At 42.9% G+C, this 23351-nt stretch overlaps 1 protein-coding gene across 5 annotated transcripts in view; it reads left to right on the top strand.

Moving 5' to 3' along the window:
* The window catches only part of LOC102817285 (RNA binding protein fox-1 homolog 1-like), a 481947-nt gene extending 460758 nt beyond the window's left edge, over nt 1–21189 (top strand). For 2 of the 5 annotated variants that reach the window (XM_006867232.1, XM_006867231.1), the window contains 2 exons: nt 18801–18876; nt 20546–20781. In XM_006867232.1, coding sequence (XP_006867294.1) covers nt 18801–18876; nt 20546–20668 — 199 coding nt within the window. In that variant the 3' untranslated portion in view covers nt 20669–20781. Of the gene's footprint in view, nt 1–6995; nt 7049–18800; nt 18877–20545 lie in introns of all 5 variants that reach the window. The other 3 variants (XM_006867229.1, XM_006867228.1, XM_006867230.1) reach the window with 3 other exon arrangements.
* Nucleotides 21190–23351: the final 2162 nt, after the last annotated feature.

The following is a 23351-nucleotide window of genomic DNA, read 5'->3' as shown; positions in this document are numbered from 1 at the left end:
CCCTACAACCCTGATACTGTTCCTTCAGGCTTCCTTTTCTTCTCTAAACTTCAAGAACATTTCATTTGAGTCTTTTGAGGTTGCCCAAAGTGCTATTTTGACATGGTGTAAGTCGAAGAGCACAGAACTCTTCAGGGAAGTGTTAGACAGATAGAAATAGCACCTTCAGAAGTACATAGACCGAGATCAGAGGCGGGGAACCTTTTTCTCTGTCAAAATTTATGGCATCATTCGTAGGCCGTTCAAAATTATCAAGTTCAAAATTAGCTCTGGTTGGAGCTAATTGGGCGCTCTGGTAGCATAGTGGTTAGGATTCGGGCTGCCAACTGTAAGGTCAGCAGTTCGAAACTACCAGCTGTTCCATGGGAGAGAAATGAGGTGTTCTGCTCCCGTAAAGATTTATAGCCTCAGAAACCCTGTACAGGGTCTCTATGAGTCGGAACCGACTCCACGGTACTTAACAACAACAGTGTGGTGGCTGGAGTCCAGGTGTGGCTCTATGGGATAATGCAATGGACTGCAACAGAATGAGTCAGTTCAAACCCACCAGCTGCTCCTTGGAAGCCCTATACAGGGTCACTATGAATCGGAACTGACTCTACGGCACTTAACAAGAACAACATACATAGGTACAAGGAATCCTGGTGGCGCAAATGGTTAAGTGCTCAGCTGATAACCAGAAAAGGTGGTGGGTTCAGCCCCATCCAGTGGCTCTGTAGGAGAGAGAACTGGCATTCTGCCTCCATTGAGATTTTCAGCCAGAATCTACTCTGGGGACAGTTCTATCATACCAGGTCATTGTGAGTCAGAATCAATGGCACCCAACAACTTCAATAAACATAGGACTAGCACTTGGCACTGGGTGTGTTAAGGATAAACAGTTAATGATATCAGATAGTAGCTCTTTGCAGTCAAAGTTGTAAACTGGCAAGATGAATGTAGCCTTCTCTGGGAAAAGGTGGGCTTTGAAATAGAAATGGGAAGGAACTGGGCAGATTTCTCCATAGTAGAATCACTTGGAGCCAAGATTTGGAGTCTTCCAGAAGCACGAGTTGCTAAAATCACAGTGTGACTGGTGTCTTCTTAAGATGGTCAAGAACCATGTTGGGTTCCAGATACATCTATAGATAGATAATCAGACCTCATCCTGGCCTCTGACTCAGGTGGTCAGTGCTGAAACTCAGGAATAAGAATTCCTAGGTTATCCCTATCTTCAGAGAAGCTTGCGAGATTCTAGAGTAGAAGGGTAGGTAGCAAATAGAAGGGAGATGTAGGGGAAAGAGCTGGTAAAAAGCAAGGAGGCAGATGCACACTCAGAAGGAAGAATGGAAACACCTGAATGAAGCTGACTTTGAGTAGATCCTTGGGAGGTGGTGGGATGAAGCAAAAGGAACAGAAAAGGAAACAGACAGTCTGATGTGATAACCAACAGATATCAGCTTCATACTCAGACATGAGGTTTAGAGTCAGTGGTAGTCTGTTAGTTGCCATTCTTGGGCATTGTGTTGTGTTGATGTGGTAGCATCTTCAGCTTCTTGGTTGCCCCACATTCCATGGTGACCAAAATGAATTTGCAAGAAGCAGCAAAAACTGCTGCAAGATTCAGTGATTGATGCAACCCCCTTCCCACTCTGCATTTGCAGCGTGCCCACTGTGGCTACATATTAGAATTTCCTGATGAGCATTTTATAAAATGCCTCTTACCAGACCCTGTTCCAGACAAATTCAACTGGAATTCACAGGAGGCTCCAGCATTTCAACTCTTTGACCTCGCTCACAACGAACCTGAGGGGCAACCAGGATGACAACCATTGGACTAGACCTGTGGTTCTCAGTTCTCAACCTGGCTGCACATTGGAATCAGCTGGAGGCCTTTAGAAAGGACAGTTGCCTGAGACCAACTCACAGTGTTGGAGATTCCATTGGTCTTGGGTATAGCATGGTCATCAGAAATTTTGGAAGCATACCAGGTGTTCACCATGTGAAGCTAAAGCACAGAATGACTCAGTCAACCTTTCTTCATCCTCTACAAACATTGATGAAATCAGTATTTTGAAAATCAGGTGGAGCCACTTTTGAGGGTTCAATCCTTAGGCCTGCACGTAGAATGAAGAGCAGACTAGGGCAAGCACTGGACAGGTTGGCAGTGTAAACCCATGGACCACTCTCAGAAATTCCACCCATGGGGTCTGTGAATTGAAATTGACTTGACAGTACCCAGTGAACAGCAGACTCTAGGGTTTAGCAGGGCTTCCAAAGGACTCAGTTCACTTGAAGCCCTGCTGAGAATGTGTATTTCATCCGCATTTGGACTGATTCTGAATCTCCTGTTCAGCCATTTCCTTGGGTGATTATCAAGGTCTCTAAGAATCTCCCTGGGATCTTGTTAAGATGTAGTTTTGAATTCAGTCTCTCTGGGATGGAAATGCACATTCTCAGCTGGGAGTTGGACCAGAATGAACCAGCTTAAAGCCTGGGATTTAGCTTAAAGAAACAGGCCCACTTCTCCCTGAGACGGCTGTCCCATTGCCGAGAGCACATGGAGGTAGTTATAGGCTTTGGGTTTTGTTTTCTTTTTTGTCCCTGAATTTGATGAGGGCTGGCAGTCATCTCAGCAGCAGCAACATTGATGACTGTGACCACACCACTCTCTGGTCATTTGGGGTAAACAGTCTCACAGAGCGTATCATCGCTAATCCAATTCTGAACCATCTCAGAGGGCTCTTGTGGCTTTAAAGTTCAAGTAAAGCGAAAGAAAACTTGTAGATAAAAATGGCATGACAAAGGACGCTAGTCAGCAGGATGGAGCCCTTGCCCCTTGGAAACCAAAACAGCACCCCTGCCATCAGTCAGGAACAACTCATAGTCACTCTATAGGACAGAGTAGAACTGCCAGTCATTACGGAAGCAAACAGCCTCACCTGTCTTCTCCAGAGGCCCTGGTGGATATGAACACCTGAACTTGTGGCTAGCTGCTCAGAGCTTAACCTACTGTATCACCTGTGACTCTTCCACCCCTTGTATCAACCTGAGGCCTTCCTTTGGCCAAACTCCATGGACCACACCTCTCCTGTCTCGTTTGACAGACATTTCCTTTGTCATTGTTGTTAAGTGCCATCCAGTAGGTTCTGATTCATAGTGATCCTGTATAGGGTTTCTGAGGAACGACTGGTGGGTTTGAACTGCCAAACTTGTAAGCAGTCCAGTACTGATCCTATGGCACCATAGCTGGAACCCCTGTTCATTGTACTTGTAACCAGTGGAGTGAAGAAAAGTTCAGGGGGAGGGGTGATGACACAGGTTGAACCTATGGATCTCATGTGTGACAGACAGATACTCTTCTCAAAGGACGGTGGACGTAGTGTGGTTGCTTGTATCTGTTTGGGGAGGAGTAATACAGTATTAGCACATTAAAATGGATATCTATATATTTTTTAATTTGCAAGTTCCTTTCTGGTATTACTGGAGAGTCGTCATCATTGTTGTTGTTGTTGTTAAGTGTTGTCGAGTTGGTTCCAACACATAGCGAACCTTATATAGGATTTCCAAGGAGTGGGCGGTGAGCTTGAACCACCAACCTTGCGGCTCAAATGGACTTTAGAGTCCAGCACATTAACCCACAGCACCACACCAAGAGAGTCTATAGCGAACATTTTACAATTCCTTATCGGTAAAAAAATATATATATACAGTTCACATTTTTTTAAAGAATGGGTCACCAAAGGGATAACCCTCTCTCTTTTTTTTTTTTGGAAAAGAGCTCAGAAATCATAAGGACGTTCTGGAAACAAAATACAAAACAAATGTAGTAGAGGCTGTTGTTGTGGTTAGGTGCCATCGAGTCGGTAGCGACTGACCGCGACTTTATGCACAGCAGAGGCTGTTAGGTGCCATCTCGTTGGTTCTAACTCATAACAAGCTTATGAGCAACAGAAAGAAACAGGGCCCCGTGGTGGGCCATCCTCATAATTGGTGCCATGTTTGAACCCATTGTTGATGGCACTGTGTCAGTCCATCCCCATGAGGGTCTTCCCTCTTGTTTGCTGACCCTTTCTTTACTAAGCATGATGCCCTTCTCCAGGGACTGGCCCCTCCTGACCACATGTCCAAATTATGTGAGATAAAGTCTCATGATCTTGTTTCTAAGAAGTATTGTAATTGCACTTCTTCTAAGGCAAAATATACAGGATAGCTTAAAAAAAGAAAAATAAGGAGAAGATGAAAGGAAAGTAGAAGGGGGAGAAAAAAGGACCTGGATAAAATGGTAGCTTTTTGTTCTGTTTTGTTTTGAGAGGAAGTATACAGTCCTGGTGTGGTGCTGTGGGTTAATGCGCCAGACTGCAAGGCCGTTTGAACTGCACGGTTGGTGGTTCAAGCTCACCAGCTGCTCCTTGGAAACCCTATACAGGGTCTCTATGAGTCAGGATTGACTTGATGACACTTACCAACAACATATAGTGCCAAAAAGAATACTGTGAAGGAAAACTATCATAAATCTAAATTTCCAGAACAAACTTTAGAAGTTTGATTGCTTTTGAATCAGATGTGTATGGTGCATTTAAAAATCTTTTTCCAGTCTTGTAGTTAACCATCGTTTATCTCTGTTGGCCCCGCACGGAGGACCCTCCTCATTTCCAGCAGACAATCTTAAGAGAGTAGAAATCTTAGCAAGATCACAGAATTAAAGAATATGAATTAAATGTTATGTTATTGAGTACCATCAAGTAGGTTCCAACTCATAGTGACCCTGTATAGGGTTCTGAGGAACAGCTGGTGGGATTGAACTGCCGCAGTCTAGTACTGATCCTACAGTGCCACACCTTGAATTGTTGTTGTCAGGTGCCATCGAGTCAGAACCGACTCATAGCGACCCCATGCGCAGCAAAATGAAACAATGTCCGATCCTGGGCCAACCTCACTACCGCCGCCACACTTGAGTCCATCAATGATGCCACTGGATCAATCCATCTCGTTGGGGGTCTTCCTCTTTTTCTCTGACCCTCAATTTTACCAAGCATGATATCCTTTTCCAGCGACTGTTCCCTCCTGACAATATGTCCAAAGTATGAGAGACGAAGTTGAAAAGAGCCTTGAATAGAGCCTCTTACAGAATGTCTTGGAAGAAGTGCAGCCAGAAAACTGCTTCTTATAAGCAAGGATGGTGAGATTTCTTGGTCTTACGAATTGTGGACATGTTGTCAGGAGGGTGTGGTCACTGGAGGAGGAGGGCATCCTGCTTGTTAAAGCAGAGAGTTATGGGGAAGGAGGAAGCCCCTCAATGAGATGGACTGACACAAAATAACCATCATGAGGATGGTGCAGGACTGTGTTGTTGTGCACAGAGTTGCTATGAGTCTGAGCTGAGTCTATGGCACCTAACAACCACTACAACCTAAGGGATGAGGTCCTCCTCATACCAAGAGTTTACCCCTTTGGATTAACCAGGTCTCCATTTTTGATAGTCTTCTTGTGCACATGTCTTCCAAACAATGTCTGTGGTCCATCCTTGATAGAACTATGACAGGTGTCTCAGTAAGTCAAAACAAATCCTCAACCAAAACATCTTAGTTTTTAGCAGTATTATTATTCGTTTTACTTCTCTTCAAACTTTGGAGATTTGAGGCCCTAGGTTCCTGAACAAAACAAAACAAAAGTAGCAAAAAGCCAATGAGATGAGCTTCCATTTTTCTAGGACAGGTGACTGAAGGAATTTAGTTGTGGCTTTTGTCATGCTAAGAAACAAAAAATAGTATTCTCAGAGTATGTGTGATTTTTTTGTTGTTTCAATTACATTGGTATGGAAATGGTGATGGTGGTGGTGGTTGTTAAGTGCTGTGGAGTCAGCTCTGATTTAGCTCCCCTGTTTAGGGTTTCCAAGGAATGAACCACCAACCTTGCAGTTAGCAGCTCAGGGCTTATCTTACAGCACCACACCAGGACTCCTTTAAATGTGAGCCCCATTTCTATCTCAGAGTGTACTTCTTGTAAGAATAAAACTTTCTTAAGATGTTTAAGAAATGCTCAATCACTATGTACTTTTTGCGGCACTGGCACATTTGATGAAAACCCATCACAGACAGACAAAAAAAAAAAAAAATTATCTGATTCCTGAAGACCAAAATCATAGTAAAATCCTGTTAAAGAGAATGAGAACCTTTCTGCGTTAACTTCTGAGGCATTGATGAGTCTAGCCCTTCTCATCAGACCATCTTTATTATCTGCCTGGTCCCAACTTGTTACCAAAGGACTAAACGTTCCCATGTGAAAATGTCACCACTGAAAATATCTTAAGAGAATTTTATCATTTTTCTGGATTTTACCAAATTGAAGTTAAATAGCATTTTCAATTTTGCTTTCCTTTTTTTTTTTTTTTTTTAAATACAATATGTATCATGGGGAGGGTGGGGACATTGTCAGGACAAGGTTTGTTTTCATTGATTAAGTTCTGTTAGATTTAGGTAGCAAACCTAGTTGGGTTATGAACAGCCATGTGGAACATTGTCTTCCATACTGACAGCATTTCTTTTTCTTTCAAAAATGTGTTCCGTAGTGTGCCGTAATGGTAAAGGCTGAGTCTTCTGATCCTCCAAGCTAGTTACAGTATGTTGTTTCCCAGTAGCCTCCTTTATATATGTGTATATGTCGGGTCCTTTTAGCCTAGAGTTCCACTTTAGCACAGTTGGAAATACCCTAGTGTCACCAACATATCCCAACATGAATTCTTAGTAACACAGAGCATTATTATTCCGGTGCAACAGCTTGTCCATGGTTCATATTCTGACATGACCTACCATGAGTTTGGTGAAAGACCCCCGCATGTGTATTTCATGATCTCTCTCAGCCCTCTGCACCCCAGGTACACCAACACATTCCCTTGTAACAGTCATTCAAATGCAGCTCCCTGCCTTCCTCTCATCTGTACACAATGAACCAATTGGCAGAGACCATATTTCCCCCTAAGCGAGCAGTATTGTGAATTTTATCTTCTCTTCCAGAAATCAATTCGTCTTCGTTGCAGCAGATGAAATTTCTTGTAACACCTCTACAGGTAACAAACATTGCTACTTCTTGATGCATCCATCCAATCTCAGTATCCTTATTTTCCCCCCTCCCCACATGCTGCAGTTGGTCACTTTAGAAAGCTTAGTGTTTTTTAAAAAAGTACAGAATCAATATATCTTTGCAGTCGAGCTGGAGCTTTTAGGCCCTGCTTTATAAAAAAAGAGGCTTGGTTGCTTTATTTCCAGTTTTAATAATACATGATCCAGAAAAAATTACACTATGTTGTAAGGAGCCATGGTAAAATCGTATATGGTATATTCAGCACTCTTATGCTAAAATAATGAACAGGGAAGATTAGGGGCACAAATGTGTAATTCCCATGTATTTTTTTTTTTTTATGTAGTATGTTTGGGCTCATGCAGATTATATGTGAATTATTAGGGTTCTCTGGGATGGATAGTATGTCTGCTAAGCCCTGGAGGACTGAATCTATACATATGTGGCATTCAGGTGTATGATGAGCCCTATTCTATGATGGGATCTTTGTTCTATTTTCTAAAGATCCTCTATTTCTTTTCTTTTGAAACATATCAAGTAGAGGATTTAGAGAGACAGACCCTTTGTTTTTTGTAATCAGCACATTGGCAAACAGTAATTGCAGAGTTGCATGTTGTCCTTGAAAAGAATGCCTGTGTGTTTGCTTTGAAGGGGTTCAGAACAGTTCAATGGGGGCTCTCATTAGCATGGAATTGCTCAATTAAATAACAAAATAGGTGAGTGCCTTAATGATACCAGATGTCCTTTTTTTGTTGTTTCAGTTTTTTGTTTTTTTCTTCAAAGCCTAAAGTATGTCAACCACAATCATTAGGCAGTTACCAACTCTGTTGCTTTTTAGTCAACAAGGGGGCTTCACTGTCTGTCTGTACGTAGTTGAGTTGGCCATGAACTTCAGTAGTATCCTTTCGACCCAAACCCTTAAAAGTAGACACTAATCTGTTACGAGGCATATTTTATCAATGAAACAGAAAGAGGTAATTGGCTAACATTTTACTCGACTGACTTAGTCTAAAGGACAAAGAGTGAAGATCTCATTCCCAGCTCTCTCTCTTCTAAAAGGCAGGGCCACAGTTTAGTTGATAGAGTCATTCTCAGTATTTTTAATAGTCTTCACCCATGAGTTCAAAAGCTACGCATGCGTTTATGTGCTACGCATGCGTTTATGTGAAAACATCTGCTTCATTCCATTTCTCTGAAACCCTTTGGAAAATGCCCCTGTCACTATGTCTCTTCTGCTGATTCCTCACATCTCTGCTTCTCCCATGAAAGCTCGTGAACCCCGTAACACTCCAGGAATGTGTAGTAGTACAGGAATCCAAGTTGAGTTGCTGGGACGGTAACAAAGTTCCTGAGAGAGAGATTGCTTAGGATGGGGAGTAGGGGTGGGGGAGACATGCTGGTTGAAAATGTGAACAGAAATCATTTGTGGATATGTGGTATTCCAGAACCTTTGTTTTCCAAGTTAAACTGTAGGCATGTTAGGTTGTACTTGGACATCATAGATGAATCACTGAGAAACAACCATGTATAAAAGGGAGATATTGGCTTCGTCATGTGACTTTAAACTCTCCGGATGTACTGCCCCGAGGAAACTCTTGATACTTCAAGTTGGCATGAGTACATTGAGTGTTTTCCATAGACCTTACCCAGTTCCTCATGGCTGCTCAAGAACTTCTTAATGAATTGCTATTGGTCAGATTTCAAATAGACACGTTCTTCCTGCCCCCTTGGTGGCCATATGAATGATGCACTGTATGAGTCAGAATGTTCAAGTTGAACTCTGCTATTGTTTATTGAAGCTAGGAGACACCCATATCAATCAGCTGTCAGACTACCGTCCAGCCAGTGCACCAAACTCTCTGAGTAAAAAGCTTAAATCATCACAGGTTGTGAGTCATTTCCATGAAAGTCTTCAGGACCTCCCCTCCTAAATGATGGGGAAAGCCAGTGTGTTTCTACATTCTAAACAGAGTATCCTTCCTGGACTGAGAACAATATTCCTTCAGGGCGGGCCATCTACACCTGGTATCTCCTGAATTTCTGGGTTTGACTAAAGTCAACTGAGATGGTGACACATCTAAGGCTGAGAGGTCAGGTGGGTTTTAAACCTTATCAAAATCAGGCAGAGCTGGCACAATTTTGTGTGTGGTTGAGGACAGAGACCACAAGTGTAAGATCTACTTGGGTCTATTGTATTTGTTAAGTGCTGTTGAGTCGGTTCCATCTCATAGCAGCTCTGTACAGGGTTTCCAAGGCTGTAAATCTTTACCGGAGCAGAAACTGGTGGATTTCAACTGCTAACCTTGTGATAACAGCCCAAAGCATAACTCACTATGCTATCAACATTCCTTTGGTCTGTTGTAGAGGGTGCCAAAATGTTTTTGACTTTTGTTCACCACATTGGAATGAATGGTTTTCATGAACATTTGTGGTTCTGACTTGGTTTCAACAATGGTATTACGTATTACTTTTGCTTGGGGTTTGGCTGCTCTTAAAGGACTTGAATTTATTTGGGTTTCACTGGAGACTTATACTTCAACAGGGCAGAACCCAACCCAATTCATCTCTCTGTCCCTATTACCTTATATGATTACTATGCCCCATGATCATTTTAAAGCATGATGGGAAATTCACAAGGATTTTGGTACTATAGTCATCAAGACACAAAGACATCGGGATAGACTTTGAAAGCAAAGCGGCAACCTTAAGTTCAGCATTAATGAAGAGTTAGTACGTCTCTTTTATTGGGGGGATCATTGAAAGGTGGAATTTCATGGCCAAAAACAAACCTTATTGTGTCTTCTCGTTTCCCAGGTAATGCCTGGTACTTTGATGAATCCAGAAACACAGTTCTTACCCTAAACATGCTCTGATGGGGGCTCAGTAGGAGGTGGTGGTGGTGGTTTTGAATTGCACGGACATGTTGACTCAGTCTGATTTTCCATGGGCAGTATGGCTGATACTTGTTGATTCTACAGTGGGTGGGGGATTAATGTGTGTAGTTGTGTCAAAGAACCTAGGCGCCTTCTATCCTGTCTAGGTGATAATATAGAATCATGAATGTGCTACATTTAGTTGTAAATGCTGTCGATTGACTCATAGTGACTCAGTTTCCAAGGAGCAGCTGATGAGTTTGAACCTCTGATCTTAGTGAGTGAAACTGACCTTGTGATCATGTGCTTTATCCTACAGTACCACTCAGAAACATTAGGGCTAATTAGAGATGACGTCATATTGTTCATCTTAAATTGTTGGACATGTTGCTGCCTTTGGAGCTGTTGTTGTATTAAATGTCTCATGTTAAGGGACTGGCCCAGCTCCCCTAATGCAAGTATCTTAGGAAGCTTTTAAGATATGGTCCATGAATGTATGAGTCACTGCCCAGGGAAAAATGCTACATGTGTCATGTTTTCTTAGTCAATGTAGCTCTTCGTCCCCAAGTATTAATGTTCACCTTCATACTTTCTGGAGGATTTTCCTGCTGCTGCAAATGAGCAGGATCTGTGGATCAATGTCTAGGAACCTTTTCGTAGTGTTTTAGGTGAAGGGTTGGAGATGAACTCATTTTCTTCCCTGACTTTAACAACTGGAAAGAGTTTCCCAGAATCTTGCCCATTGTCTCAGTAACATCGCAAACCTTACAGCCTGAAAACCACAGCATCCTGTGGTTTGGACATGGAGGGTTAGCCTGTTGGATTACCTGGTGGATACATGTTGGCACATAGATGATAGTCCATTATTTCTGAGATACCCTCAGCCAGGAATTGGAAATACCTTCTTAGGCTTCCTTGTTCTGGGCTGCATCCCTTCATCCTTTAGTGGGAGGATGGCTTTTGTCTACATCCTAAGCTTGCAGGAAATCCGCAAGCCAAGGTGAAGATCAGATTTTGCCTCCACTGAATTGCCCTAAGGGATTTGTCAGAATCCTGTCTCTGCATCCTTTGGGATTGCATTCTACTTCACTGTGTTTCTTTAGTGATAAATATGGAAGGGGTTGAGCTGGAAACTATCCACACCTGTAACACATTACTTTGGAAAACAGATTGATTTGCAGTTGGATCTGGGAAGGACTAGAGCCAAGCAGAGGGACTCAGAAGGCTTTGCCCACCCAGGTCTCCCTTCGTGCCTGGGGCTGACTATTACTGATTTCAGTCCCTCAGAAGTGCTGAGAGTAGAGTCTTTTGCATGAAGAACATCTAGTCTGGAACACGAGCTCTGACCCAGCAAATCAACTATCAGTGAATTATACCAGTCACAAAGGAAAGCAAAGGGTCACTTAGGGGCCATTTGGGGAAGTCTCCAAAACATAAAAAAGAGACAGTCTGGGTGGGATGAAGCACTTCTCTCTGGGTCCAGGGGAACCTCTCATGTCTTCCCCCTCTTCTTACCTGGGCACATGTGGACTCTTCCAGGGGCCTTGTAGAGCTCAGAGCAACCCTATGGGACAGAGTAGAACTGCTCCATAGGGATTTCATTAGTATCTGGGTTGTTTCAACTGGATTTGGATGTTAATAATGTGATACGTTTTCTCAACACTTTAACAAACACAGATTCACATTTCCCATTCAGCAGGCAGCACACTTCCCTTCCATTTTTTGGAACCCAACGTTAAATTCAAATACAGCAATTTACAATAAGTCTTGTTCTCAGGCTTCTGCGCTTCCTCCAACTCATTGTGACATGATGTATATAATAGAGCGGAATGTAGGTGGTCCTGCAGCATCTTCCTGATTGTCGGTGTGTTTGAGTCCAGGATGCTCCATCCATTAACACAGATTTTCCCACTTTCTCCAGCACTATAGCTCAAATGCATCCAAAAGAAGTGGTTGCTAGTGCTGCATACGATTAGAATAGAATTTTTATTGCTTGTATAGACCAAAAGTCTAGGCAAGAGGGGGAAATTGCCTTGTGGGATGCTCGGGGAAATCTGGTTTCCTTTGATGCATTGAATCTGTGAATTAGGCAGGGTTCACACAGAACCACCCCACTTGACCAGTGAGACTCACAGCAAATGACGTAGCGGACCATTCAGGAAGGATGCCACGATGGCTGAACTCGGTCTTCTTGACCCAAGCTCTGTACTCTACCAATGGGACCACTCATGTAGGATGCCATGATGGCTGAACTAGGTCTTCTTGACCCAAGCTCTTTACCAAATATCTTCAGGCTGCTAGTTGGTGTCAAGTTGCTGCTAAAGTCAAAGAGTGGGGTTAGTCATGCACAGCAGTGATTGTCTAGGAGGTTTGTTTTTCCTTAAAGGGTTCTCGTGAGATTATTGAAACAGATTTGGAGTTTTGTGATGGGAAATCACACACTCTGTTCCTAAAGTTCACAGAAACCTCTCTATGGAGTTATCGCCAAGGATCTGGCATTGCTTTTGAAGCAGCCAACGTGGGATCTTCAGAACACATACCCGAGAGAATCTTTACTTTGGATGATGGATTGGTGGACAGGAATGTCTTCCAGGGAGCCCCTTTCTCCCATATCTCCATTCATTTGATATAGCGACATTGGCCCCTTTACCTACTCCTTGGGAGATGCCCTGCTAGACACGAAGGATGATTTGGTGAACAATACAGACACCGTTCTAGCTCCCAGGGGTCGAAAGGAAAAGAACTGAATATGCAGAATGAAATGGTACTTGCTGGGCTCCATGAGTGGGGCGGCAGTGAGGTTGGACAGAGCTGGAGGTGTTGGTCTGAAATGTAGAGGACTGAGCACATAGCAAGGCCCTCAGTGAGCGTGATTCATGCAGGTGTCGAGAGAGCACAATGGGGTTAGTGTACCTTGAACACAGTAAGCAGGAAACTCCAACTCATAGCAACCGTCTATACAAAAGGATAAAACCTTGCCTGGTCCATCACATCGAGGGTCTAGCTGGGCCTCTGCTTCATCAAACATGTTCTCCTTAAGTGATCATTCCCTCCTGATGACATAGAAAAACACGAGTGAATCAGACAGGGTTCTGTGGTCATCCAGAAAGTTCTTGTGGACTGATTTTCAGAAGTACATCACCAGGGTCTTCTTTTTCTGTCTTAGTCTGGAGCTCTCCTGAAACCTGGGTAACCCTGTGGGTATTTCAAATACTTATGGCAGAGTTTCCAGCAGCAGGCAAGCCACCCCAGTACAACCCACTGGCAGAGAGCTTATGGGCTAGCTCAGGCTGGTGTTGGATTTTATTCTAGGATCACTGGAAAGCCATTGAGGGGTTGTAAGCAGAGAATGACATCATTTTTGATTCAGATATATAGTGGTTGCTTCTGATCCATAGTGACCCTGCACACAACAGAATGAAACACCACCTGGTCTTGCACCATCCTCACAATGGCTACCAAGCTTGAGCCCATTGCTGTTGCCACTGTGCCAATCCATCTTGTCTGTCGGAGGTCTCCCCCTTTTTTGTTCTTCTACTTCACCAAGCACGATGTTCTTCCCAAGGCACTGGTCCCTCCTGATAATATGTCCAAAGTATGATCGACAAAACCTGGCCATCTTGGCTTCCATGGAGCATTCTGGTTCCACTTGTACCAACACAGATCTGTTTGTCCTTCTGGCAGTCCACAGTACCTTCAGTAGCCTTCTCCAACACTAGGACTCAAAAGCATCAAGTCGTCCGAGGTCTTCTTTATTCACTGTCCAACTTTCACAAGCATACGAGGCTACTGAAAATACCATGGCTTGTCAGGATCACTTTGGTTCTCAAACTGACATCTTTACCCTTCAATGCTTTAAAAAGGTCTTGTGCAGCAGATCTGCCTCCTGAAATATGTGGATTGATAGATATATATAAATGGTTGTTGGATTGAAGGGCAAGAGTAGAACCAAGGAGACCAGATTCCAGCTTGTTTTTGATAAAATACTTGTTAAGTGCCGTTGAGTTGATTCCTACTCAATCTGACCTGGTGGTCCTGAGCACCTGTGCTTACCCTAGAGCATCCCACCAGCACGCCTGATAAAATATGTCAAGTGACCCATATAAAATTTCATCTTGGATTGCAGATGGATGGAAGATTGCAGACGGGTGGAATAGGGAGATATGGAGAGTTTCAGGACACGATTTTGCTACTGTGTTCACTTGGGCCATGGGCTGGGTGGTTCAGAGGAAGGACACAATGCAGGGGTCAAGTCCTAACTCAGACATCATAAGACATTGTCCCTTGTTCCCGTTGATGTCCCTATGCTTAGCCACTGCTGAGGACATCAAGGTGCAAGGCCACATCCTCGCTAACAACGATGGGTCTAAACAGTGGTGTCACTCAAGGTACTGTTTAGAAATTAGCATTTGCAAAGAAAGCTTCTTGCTTTCAGGTTAAGCTGACATGGTTCCTTTTCGTCAGTGAAATTGACTTTTATTAATCATAATGAAACCATTGGGTTTTGAATATAGAGGTCACCCTGAGAAGAGGAAAAATGACAACGCTTTTCTGGTACTTCGGGTTCCCCATCTAGGTTAGAAGGTTGGCGTTATGCCCAGTGTCATTTATAAAAGAGGAGTTACTATTACAGACTGAAGGGACTGCTAGGCGATATCAAGCCCCCACATTTGCAGCAGAGTTATGTGTTCATTAAGCACATGCAGACTGTCATTTTGTCAAAAAAAAAAAAAAAAGGAATTTTTGTTACTGAAAAGCCTTTCCTCACATTAAAAACGAAACAATTAGCATCTTCTGACAGGATACCAGCTCTTGATGTCTGCGTATTGCCAGGGCATTCTCTCTTGCTTGCTTCGCTAAGAAAGCAATATTCTGATGAAATGCAAATCATGGTCCACACGTTGCACGTTGTTTCCTCTTAGTGCTCACTTCTAGTTGCTGTTGGTACTTGTCCATGTAGACTCAATTCCGACTCATGGCAACTTCATGTGTGTAGAGTAGAACTGCTCCTGTGGGTGCTTTCAAGACTGGGACTGTGTTATAGCCGTAGATCCTCAGACCTGTCTTCCAAGGAAAGCAGTTCTGGATGGGTTTGAACTGGCAATCTATCTGCTTTGTTGAGTATTCCCCCTACTCCTAATTGAGAAGAAACTCAGTTTCCATCAGGGCTTCCTTGGGCATATGATTTGGGGCATTCAATTTCTTCCTCCTAAAAAATGCACTGTCATTCAAGTTGATTGCAGCTCATAGTAAACCCTCTAGAACAAAGAGGGTTTTGAAGATTGTTGGGGTTGAAGTACTGACCTTGTGGCTAGCAGTCTGATGTTGAATCCACAAGAGCTGAGGTGTGTATCCAAGGAATGAACAGCCAGAGGGAGTTGTCTATGAGAGGGCTTCAAAAATGTGGTGTCTATGAGAGGGCTTCAAAAATGTGGTGGACAAATTCCGTTATCTTTTCAATCTGTTATTCCAGGATCCTTTTGGATCCCCCTTGTGCTTGATCAGAGGAAATCACCTGATTGGAGGAGGAGAATGAGGAGAACATTGTATGTTGATGTTGAAAGCCTCATCTGGATTATTTTGCTTATTATTCTGTGAAGTGGGGGAGACAACAGTAAATCACCAAAAGGTTGACTGTTCTTACCCACCCGATGATCCGCTCCCATAAACAAGACAGTCTAGACAACCCTATGTGCCAGTTCTAGACTGTTGGAATGGACATGGTGGCAGGGTGTGAACAACGGGAAGTTGGTCTAACATCAAACAGTTCTCCACTCAGAGTCATGGACTCCTTCACCTCCTCTCCCCCACCACGTCCCAGACATTCATGCTCACCTGCTAATTAGTTATGAGATGGAAGACTTGAAGGGAAGGGACAAAGGACAGCCCAATGAAACCCGAAGGAATGGGAGATGAGCATCAAGTTGACAGTGTGAACAAAGGAAGTCCTTGAGTCACGATTAGAGACCCATCTTGATTCTCTGTACTAGCTGGTGCACAACTTCTCCTTTCTCCACAAAAGGAAATTGCCCTCAGCCAAAGGAAGCCAGCCAGTCACTGGTGGTAGAGTGGAAGAATTCTCACCTTCCATGTTGGAGACCCAGGTTCAATTCCTGATCAGTGCACATCGTGTGCAGTCATACCTGCCCGTTGGTGGAGACTTGTGTGTTGTTGATTGGATGCTGAATCGGTCCTCAGATGAGAAAGAAAAACCTGGTAATCAAGAAAACAAACAACCTCAATGGAAAGTTACTCCCAAGTCTTCGAGCAAACAGGTAATCCACACCTAATGCCCAATTTATACGAAGGGGCTTCGAACAGTTTGTGGGGAAAAAGGAGTTCAAAGATGAGAATTTCCCACCAACGTTTGAAGCCCCCTCCTATGGGAATTAAAAATAGCAGCCCAATTGCTTCAAATGGAGAGGCAGCTCTCTGGTACAAGGCAAATTTCTCTACTGCTCAGGTCCCGACTTTGTTAAACCAGTTGGCGTGAGAGTCTCCATTTCAGGCTCTGGTTCTAGATAGAACAGGGAAGCCCAGGTTGCATCTCAATGTCGGTCAGTTCCCAAGTAGCAATGTTCATTCTACCACTGAGAAAAGAGTGGGCACCTGACGTTGGTGATAGAAATGATGGTGGAGATCACATGATAGAATTTTTAACAACATAAAAGACGACTACATTTGTGGAAAGAGATGATAGAAAAGCTCCATATCATCATCCAAACCAAAGCCAGGTTCCCTCTGTGGAACAAACCATCATTTACTCATATGTAAATTGAAGTCCATGAAAGCCAAAAATATGACCTGGAACAGAATCCCACCTAAATCATCTGAAAAACAGATATGATGCATCAGACACTAATGACCAAAGATCATAATAGTTGTGGGTGTGGGATGACATCAAGAACATCATACAAGAAGAAAGCAAAAGGTCATAGAGATGGTTAAAGCAAATGAAGAACTGGGGAGGCTGAAGAGCTCAAAATAAAATTTCAAAGGGTAGCTCGAGAAGAAGACATGCTCAAAGACCTGGAGTTAGGAAACCAAAAGGAAAGATTTCTCAAGCTGAGGGAATGGAAGAAAAAATTCAAGCACCAAATTGCATATTGAAGGATTCAATGGACAAAATGCTGGATGAAGAAAGCATCAAAAGATGATGGAAACAATACATAGTCACTGTGCCAAAAAGAAAGATGGTGCTGTTCATTTCAAGAGGAGGTAGCATATGACGAAGAGTCAATGATCCTGAAGGAAGACATCCAAGGTGCACTGAAGGCAGTGATTGACAAAGAACAAGGTACCAGGAATTGATGAAATACAAATTAAAATCTTTCAACAATGTGATGCGGCACTGGAGACCCTTACTCATTTTTGCCAAGAAATTTGGAAGACAGCTTACCTGGCCAATTGACTGGAAGAGATCCATATTTGTGCCCATTCCAAAGAGAAGTGACCCAACGGAACATGGAAATCATCTGACAATATCATATGCAAGAAAATGTCGCTACAGAGAATATACAAATGGCCATACATACAGAGGTTCCAGCTACATTCAGAGGACGTGGAACAAGGGTTGAATGGGTGGTGAATTTACTGTGAACCTTACCTGCACCAAGTCTGGGAGCACAGGGATAGAGGTGAGGCTTCACAAAGTTCCACCAAGTGAATTTTGACTTATGTCACATCACCCCCATGTGTGTCAGAGAACATGCTCCACAGGGTTTCCAAAGGCACTGACCTTTCTGCCAAGATGCCACTAGGAGGTTTGTGACTGCCAACCTTTGTACCATCCATGGCCATTGAGCTATTGACACATATGCACACACATTATACTGTATGAAAGGAGCCCTGGTGGTACAGCGGGTTAAGCACTGGACTACACGCCACAAGGTCAGCAGTTCAAGCCTAACAGCTACTCCTGTAAAGATCTACCACCTCAGAATCCCTACAGAACACTTATAATCTTTCCTTGAGGGTCGCAGTGAGCTGCAGTCGATGTCGGATCAGCACTGGGCTGCTCCTCACAAGGTTGGCAGTTCAAACCCACCAGCCCACCAGCCGCCCTCAGAAACCCTATCTGTGGTTGCTATGAGTTGGAACCAACTCAATGGTACTTACAGCAGCAACCAGCAGGGTACACTACAAGTTAGTTGTTGTTGTTAAGTGCCGTCGAGTTGGTTCCGACCCATAGCGACCCTGTACAGGGTTTCCGAGGGTGTAAATCCTTACGGGAGTAGAAAGCCTCATCTTTCTCCCACGGAGCGGCTGGTAGTTTCGAACCGCTGACCTTAAGCGGCCCGATTCGTAACCACTACGCTACCAGAGCTCCTTACTACAAGAGATGGCTTTAAAAACGTCATTTTAAATTTTCAATCCTAGTTCTCCACTAACTTTTAGAGCCCCACCAGCTCGCTGGAGAAGAAAATGAGGCTGTCTCATAAAGGTGACAGCTTCAGCAACAATTTACTCTTCCAAAGGGTCACTATGAGGAATTGACACAAAGGCCTCTTGACTTTGGGGATTACTATGTTAGTGTCCTGGTGTGGTGCTATGGCATAGGAAGTAGACTACTAACAGCAAGGTTGTCGGTTCAAACCCACCAGCCACTCCTCAGAAACCCTGTACAGGGTCATTATGGCTCAGAACCCACTGGACAGCACTGACCCCAGCCTATGTATGTTAAATGTGTGATACAAGTTAGATGTTTTATTTTTTCATACTGTGTTACAACACATAGAAGGTGTGTCTGAAGAACCACAGGGCCCCCACCACATACTTTCGTGGCATGCTATGGTTAGGGTTTGGGTTGCTATGGTTACTCTGTAATGACTTATGATGGGCTCAGTCTGCCCTTTCTCTTCCTTCCAGTTACGGACGAGTTTATGCTGCCGACCCCTACCACCACACACTTGCTCCAGCCCCCACCTACAGCGTTGGTGCCATGGTGAGTACACTATGCCTCCTCTACCTGCAGCAGACCCTCCCTTCCCCCAGCCGGGCCCTTTGTCTGGGTGGACACAGGACACCCTCTCCACTTCCCCACCTGTGCCCACAGCTGCTAAAATGCCATGTGACTTCTCCCCAGTAAACGTGATAAATGTCGTAATTCCTTGGCAATGCCGTGCATGTGAGTTACTCTGGTTCTTACTTTTGACAAGTCTCACCTAGCAGAGCCTAACCTTAATGAAATAATTATAGTCATTTTGATAATTGAATCGATCACTAACAGAATGCAGTGCCAATGCAGAATTTTTTTGTTTTCTGTTTTTGTTTCCCTCCCTTGCTGTTCATTCATATAACTCCAGCAGCAAAGACTTCAAAGGATCTAAGCCACATACTTCCAGACCTCTGCTGTCAGGCAGCTGAGAATCTGCCTGCCTCTCCTCCCCTATTAGAATTCACCTTGAAAGTTGTAGTCACTCAGGAGAGAGGGGGGACATGCTTTGTGTGTGTGCCTACGATCTAAGGAATTAGAAGGAATCAGCTGGGTTTGGGGTTGTCTTTTGATCTTTTGTTTTGAGGTGGTTTTTTTTGTTTTTTTTTTGAGTGGGGGGAGGTCTGGGTTTTTGCTTTGGGAGGGGAGGGTGGGGGGAGAATCTGCCTGTAATTTGTCGGAACTTCTATGCACTAAGACTCTTGAGTAAGATGTTTTCATCTGACATGAGAGAGTATGCAATCATTCCAAAGCTTTTGGCATGCAGTTTTCTGCTTAGACCCAGACTATCAGTCCTTACCCCGAAGAAGAAATCCCTGCTACTTTGAGACGAAGGGAATACAATAGCAGAAGTCCCACTTTGTAGCCACTGAAAGCCACTGGCGCTTGGTCATCGAGATTCAGCCATGAAATCTGAAAAGAGATTATTTTGTACAACAAGTTCAGCTACATTTGTTTCAAGATCCAGCTCCATGCTTACCTTGCTCAAGCCAAGGATGAGGGGAACTTCCAAAAGTTTGTGGAATGAAAAGAGAATTATTCCATGAATTTTTGGAAGTGCCACCCCCGACCCCGTAAGATTGAAACTTTTATCATGGTTTTGTATTCATCACCTCTGCTTGTACACTCAAGGAATATGCTGGAAATAAAAGTTGAGTGAAAACATCCAATGAGTCCTCCAGTTCAACCTCTTGAAGGGTAGATATTGGTCTGTAAACCCCAAACCAAACCTGCTACCATCAAGTCTATTCCAGCTCACAGCTGCCCTGGAGGGCTGGGTAGAACCACCACATCTGCTTTCCAAGGCTGAAATCTGGTGCGTTCAAATTGCCAAACTTTTGGTTAGTGAGTGAGTGTTTCACCACTGTGCCCCAGAGCTCCTTCAAGGGACATAGTGTTAAACACAATGAGACAGTGTGGATCCCAGCCCTTGTACTATCAGGAATGGTAGACAGAATGCTGTTTGAAAACGATTTTCTTTATAAGGCTGTAGTATGTGCTGGGGGGAGGTCAAGACTGGCCTTAAGGTCAGCTCCCCAAGAACGGGATGGGTAGGGGGTGCCCCCTTTTCAGTTTGGTTTAGATTGTGTTTAGTTTTTGGCCATTAGTCTTTTTGATGATCCACGTATTGCAAAAGGAACATGTAAAAAACACACCCCTCAAATTGCTTTTGTTTCAGAATGGTTTTGCACCCTTGACTGATGCCAAGACTAGAAGCCATGCTGATGACGTGGGTCTCGTTCTTTCTTCATTGCAGGCTAGTATATACCGAGGGGGGTACAACCGTTTTGCTCCATACTAAATGACCAACAAAATAACAAACAAACAAAAAACACCACCTTTCAATGTGGGGAGAAAGGAAGTTTTCCGAAGCCTGAATATTGCAATTCCTACAGTAGCATAGCCTTTTAGCAACTCTAAAAAAAGAAAAGAAAATTTAAAAAATAAAGAAAAAAAATTACATTTTTTATCTTATACCTCAGATATTTTGTTCTGTGTATTTTAATATCGTGGGTCTTTTATTTCTGAAGATTCCGTAGTTTGGTTGCTGGCTGTAGGAGTTTTGTTTTGTTTTGTTTTTTTTTCTGGTGGTTTGAGTTAGAGACATACTAGATATGCACTAATACAAACTGGCTTAAGGCCAGATCCAGAGAGCACTATATCATGTAAATGACTGATTATATATGCTGAATATTAAGCTTATGGGGGTTATCAGCTGTTTGGGAGGAGAAGAAGTAACTTACATAGTCCATTTTCCCCTGCATCTGCATTCTTTTAGCTTATGAAAGGAAAAGGGTGGGAGGTACTGGTCTGGGGTTTGGCAAACATTTTAAAAACTATGATGAATCTCCGTGACCCACTGTTCTTGCTACTAAGATCATCCGAGTTCTAAGTTCCTCATCATTGGTTCAAGCCAAAGGTTCTGTTCTTAAGAGTACTGTGCCTAGCGGCACGCTTGCATTGAATTTAAATGAAGGTGTACCTCAGCTGTACCCTTTGGAACCATCCCACCCGGCAGTATTCAGCTTCTTAACCACCCACTAGTTATTTAGACAAACACTGCTAGTTAGACCATCGACAAGCATTCTTTTTATATTTCTTCCAGTATAATAAATTATTGATATCATTGCTGACTTTTATATTATGGGAGGGAAAAAAAATAACAAATAACATTAATAAAAAGGTGATAAAAAGCACTGTTTCTATTTTTTTCTTTTTTTCCAAAAAAAAAAAAAGAGAAAGTAATAAAAACTTAAAATTCTTTGTACCAGTTAAAAACAAATGTATAAAATTTACATCTGTGCAGTGGCATTGTTGAGTTCGAAGTTCTAGAAACAGTCTCTATAAGCTTCAGTTCTAGCCTAGTACAACAACTGTTAGAGACAGACGTATCATTTTTATGGACTTACACGGATGCTCATATTCGGATTTATAGACGCATTTTACAAGTATTGCAATCATTGATTGGGTAGAGATAATTGTGGTTTTTTTCATCCGCTTGGTACTTTGGGAAACATGAATGCTTTGTGTAAACAACCTGCAATTTTTCAGTCCGAAAGAGCCTGTGCCCTTGTAATCCACGGATTTTCCCAAACTGATTTTGTTAGTCACGAGGAAGCAAAAAACAAACAAAAAGACCCCTCCTCTATGGTCCCTAAAGGACAAAGCCCCCTCCCCCCCCTCTTCTCAGATGCGGGGATCAGAGCCACCCAGCTGAAAAATTGCAGTTTGTAGTTTACTTCTGTTTGAGCTGTTTTTCATGTTGTCCTGTTTACAAGTTCATCTAAGTTGGGGTATCTGTCATGGGTCTTCCTGTTTTTGTATTTAAATAAAAAGAAACAAAATAAAATGAAACCACAGCAGCAAGCTGTTCCCCCCCAACCCCTTAAGCCCTCCAACTCCCCTCCTCCCCAGGAGCTTTGCGGCCCTAGTTCAATCCTACTGTGTGCGATACAGGCCGGAAGGGCATGGACTTCAGTGAATACCAGACTCACTGATGTTAAGCTGCCAACCTGCTGTAACAAACTCCGCTTTAAAAACAAAACCAAACTTTAAAAAAAGAAAAAAAAAGAAAAAAAGCAACAAAAAAAAAAGTGTTTGTGATCCAGCTTTCTTTATCATCTTATGTGCATGCAGTTAAGATCTGTTGGATATTAAACCATCAATAAAGTTTCATAAGATTCGAACACACAAGTTTCTGTAGCTTTGCTATTTCAGACAGAGTTTAGCGATCTGGTACAGAGAGAAAGGGGGGAAACTGCTCAGCCGCCCCAAGCAGGAAAACAAAACAATAAAACCAAAAGGTTTTGTCTTCACCAGACTTATTCAGGCCAAGAAGAAGGGTAACGGGGTATTTTACAGTTTCTCTGAAGGCATTCTCATTTTCCTACCTGGAAAATATCCATTCTAGAACAATGGATGCCTAGGTTGATGTTTTGAAAGGGTTCTGAATTGATGAAAATGCTATAGCATCCAACCCAGGATGGGGGAGAAAGCGAGTAGGAAGAGGGGGCTAGGGAGAATAAATGGTTTTTTTCCCCACTGCCTCTGCTTTCAAAGTCCAAAATTTGCATTGTGTTTGGAATCACAAACATAGAATTCTTACTGTGTTGGTTAAAAGTAAACTTCATTTGCTGTTCTGATTTTCATGAGCTGTACTCCCCCACCCCCACCCCATGACTGTATGTAGTTTTAATAAAAATCATTTAGAACAAGTGGGTGCCAACTAAGGATACAAGAATCTTTTGTTTTGAACACTCCAGGATGTCAATAAGTCATTTTGGATGTAAACGAACATTTTGGATTTTTGTTTAAAAAAAAAAAGAAAAAAAAAAAAAGAAAGCCGTATTTATTTGGAATGTTTTCATTTATCTAAATAACTATTGCTATTATGAATTATGGGAAAAAAGATTAATATCACGTGTGGCATATAGTGACTTCTTACACACATCATGTAATCTGCAAACCCAGAAAATGTGTATATC

This window comes from Chrysochloris asiatica, unplaced genomic scaffold, assembly GCF_000296735.1.
Source record: "Chrysochloris asiatica unplaced genomic scaffold, ChrAsi1.0 scaffold00102, whole genome shotgun sequence".
Taxonomy (NCBI): Eukaryota; Metazoa; Chordata; class Mammalia; order Afrosoricida; family Chrysochloridae; genus Chrysochloris; species Chrysochloris asiatica.
The sequence above is the reverse complement of the archived record's forward strand: the minus strand, read 5'-3'. Positions and strand labels throughout refer to the sequence as shown.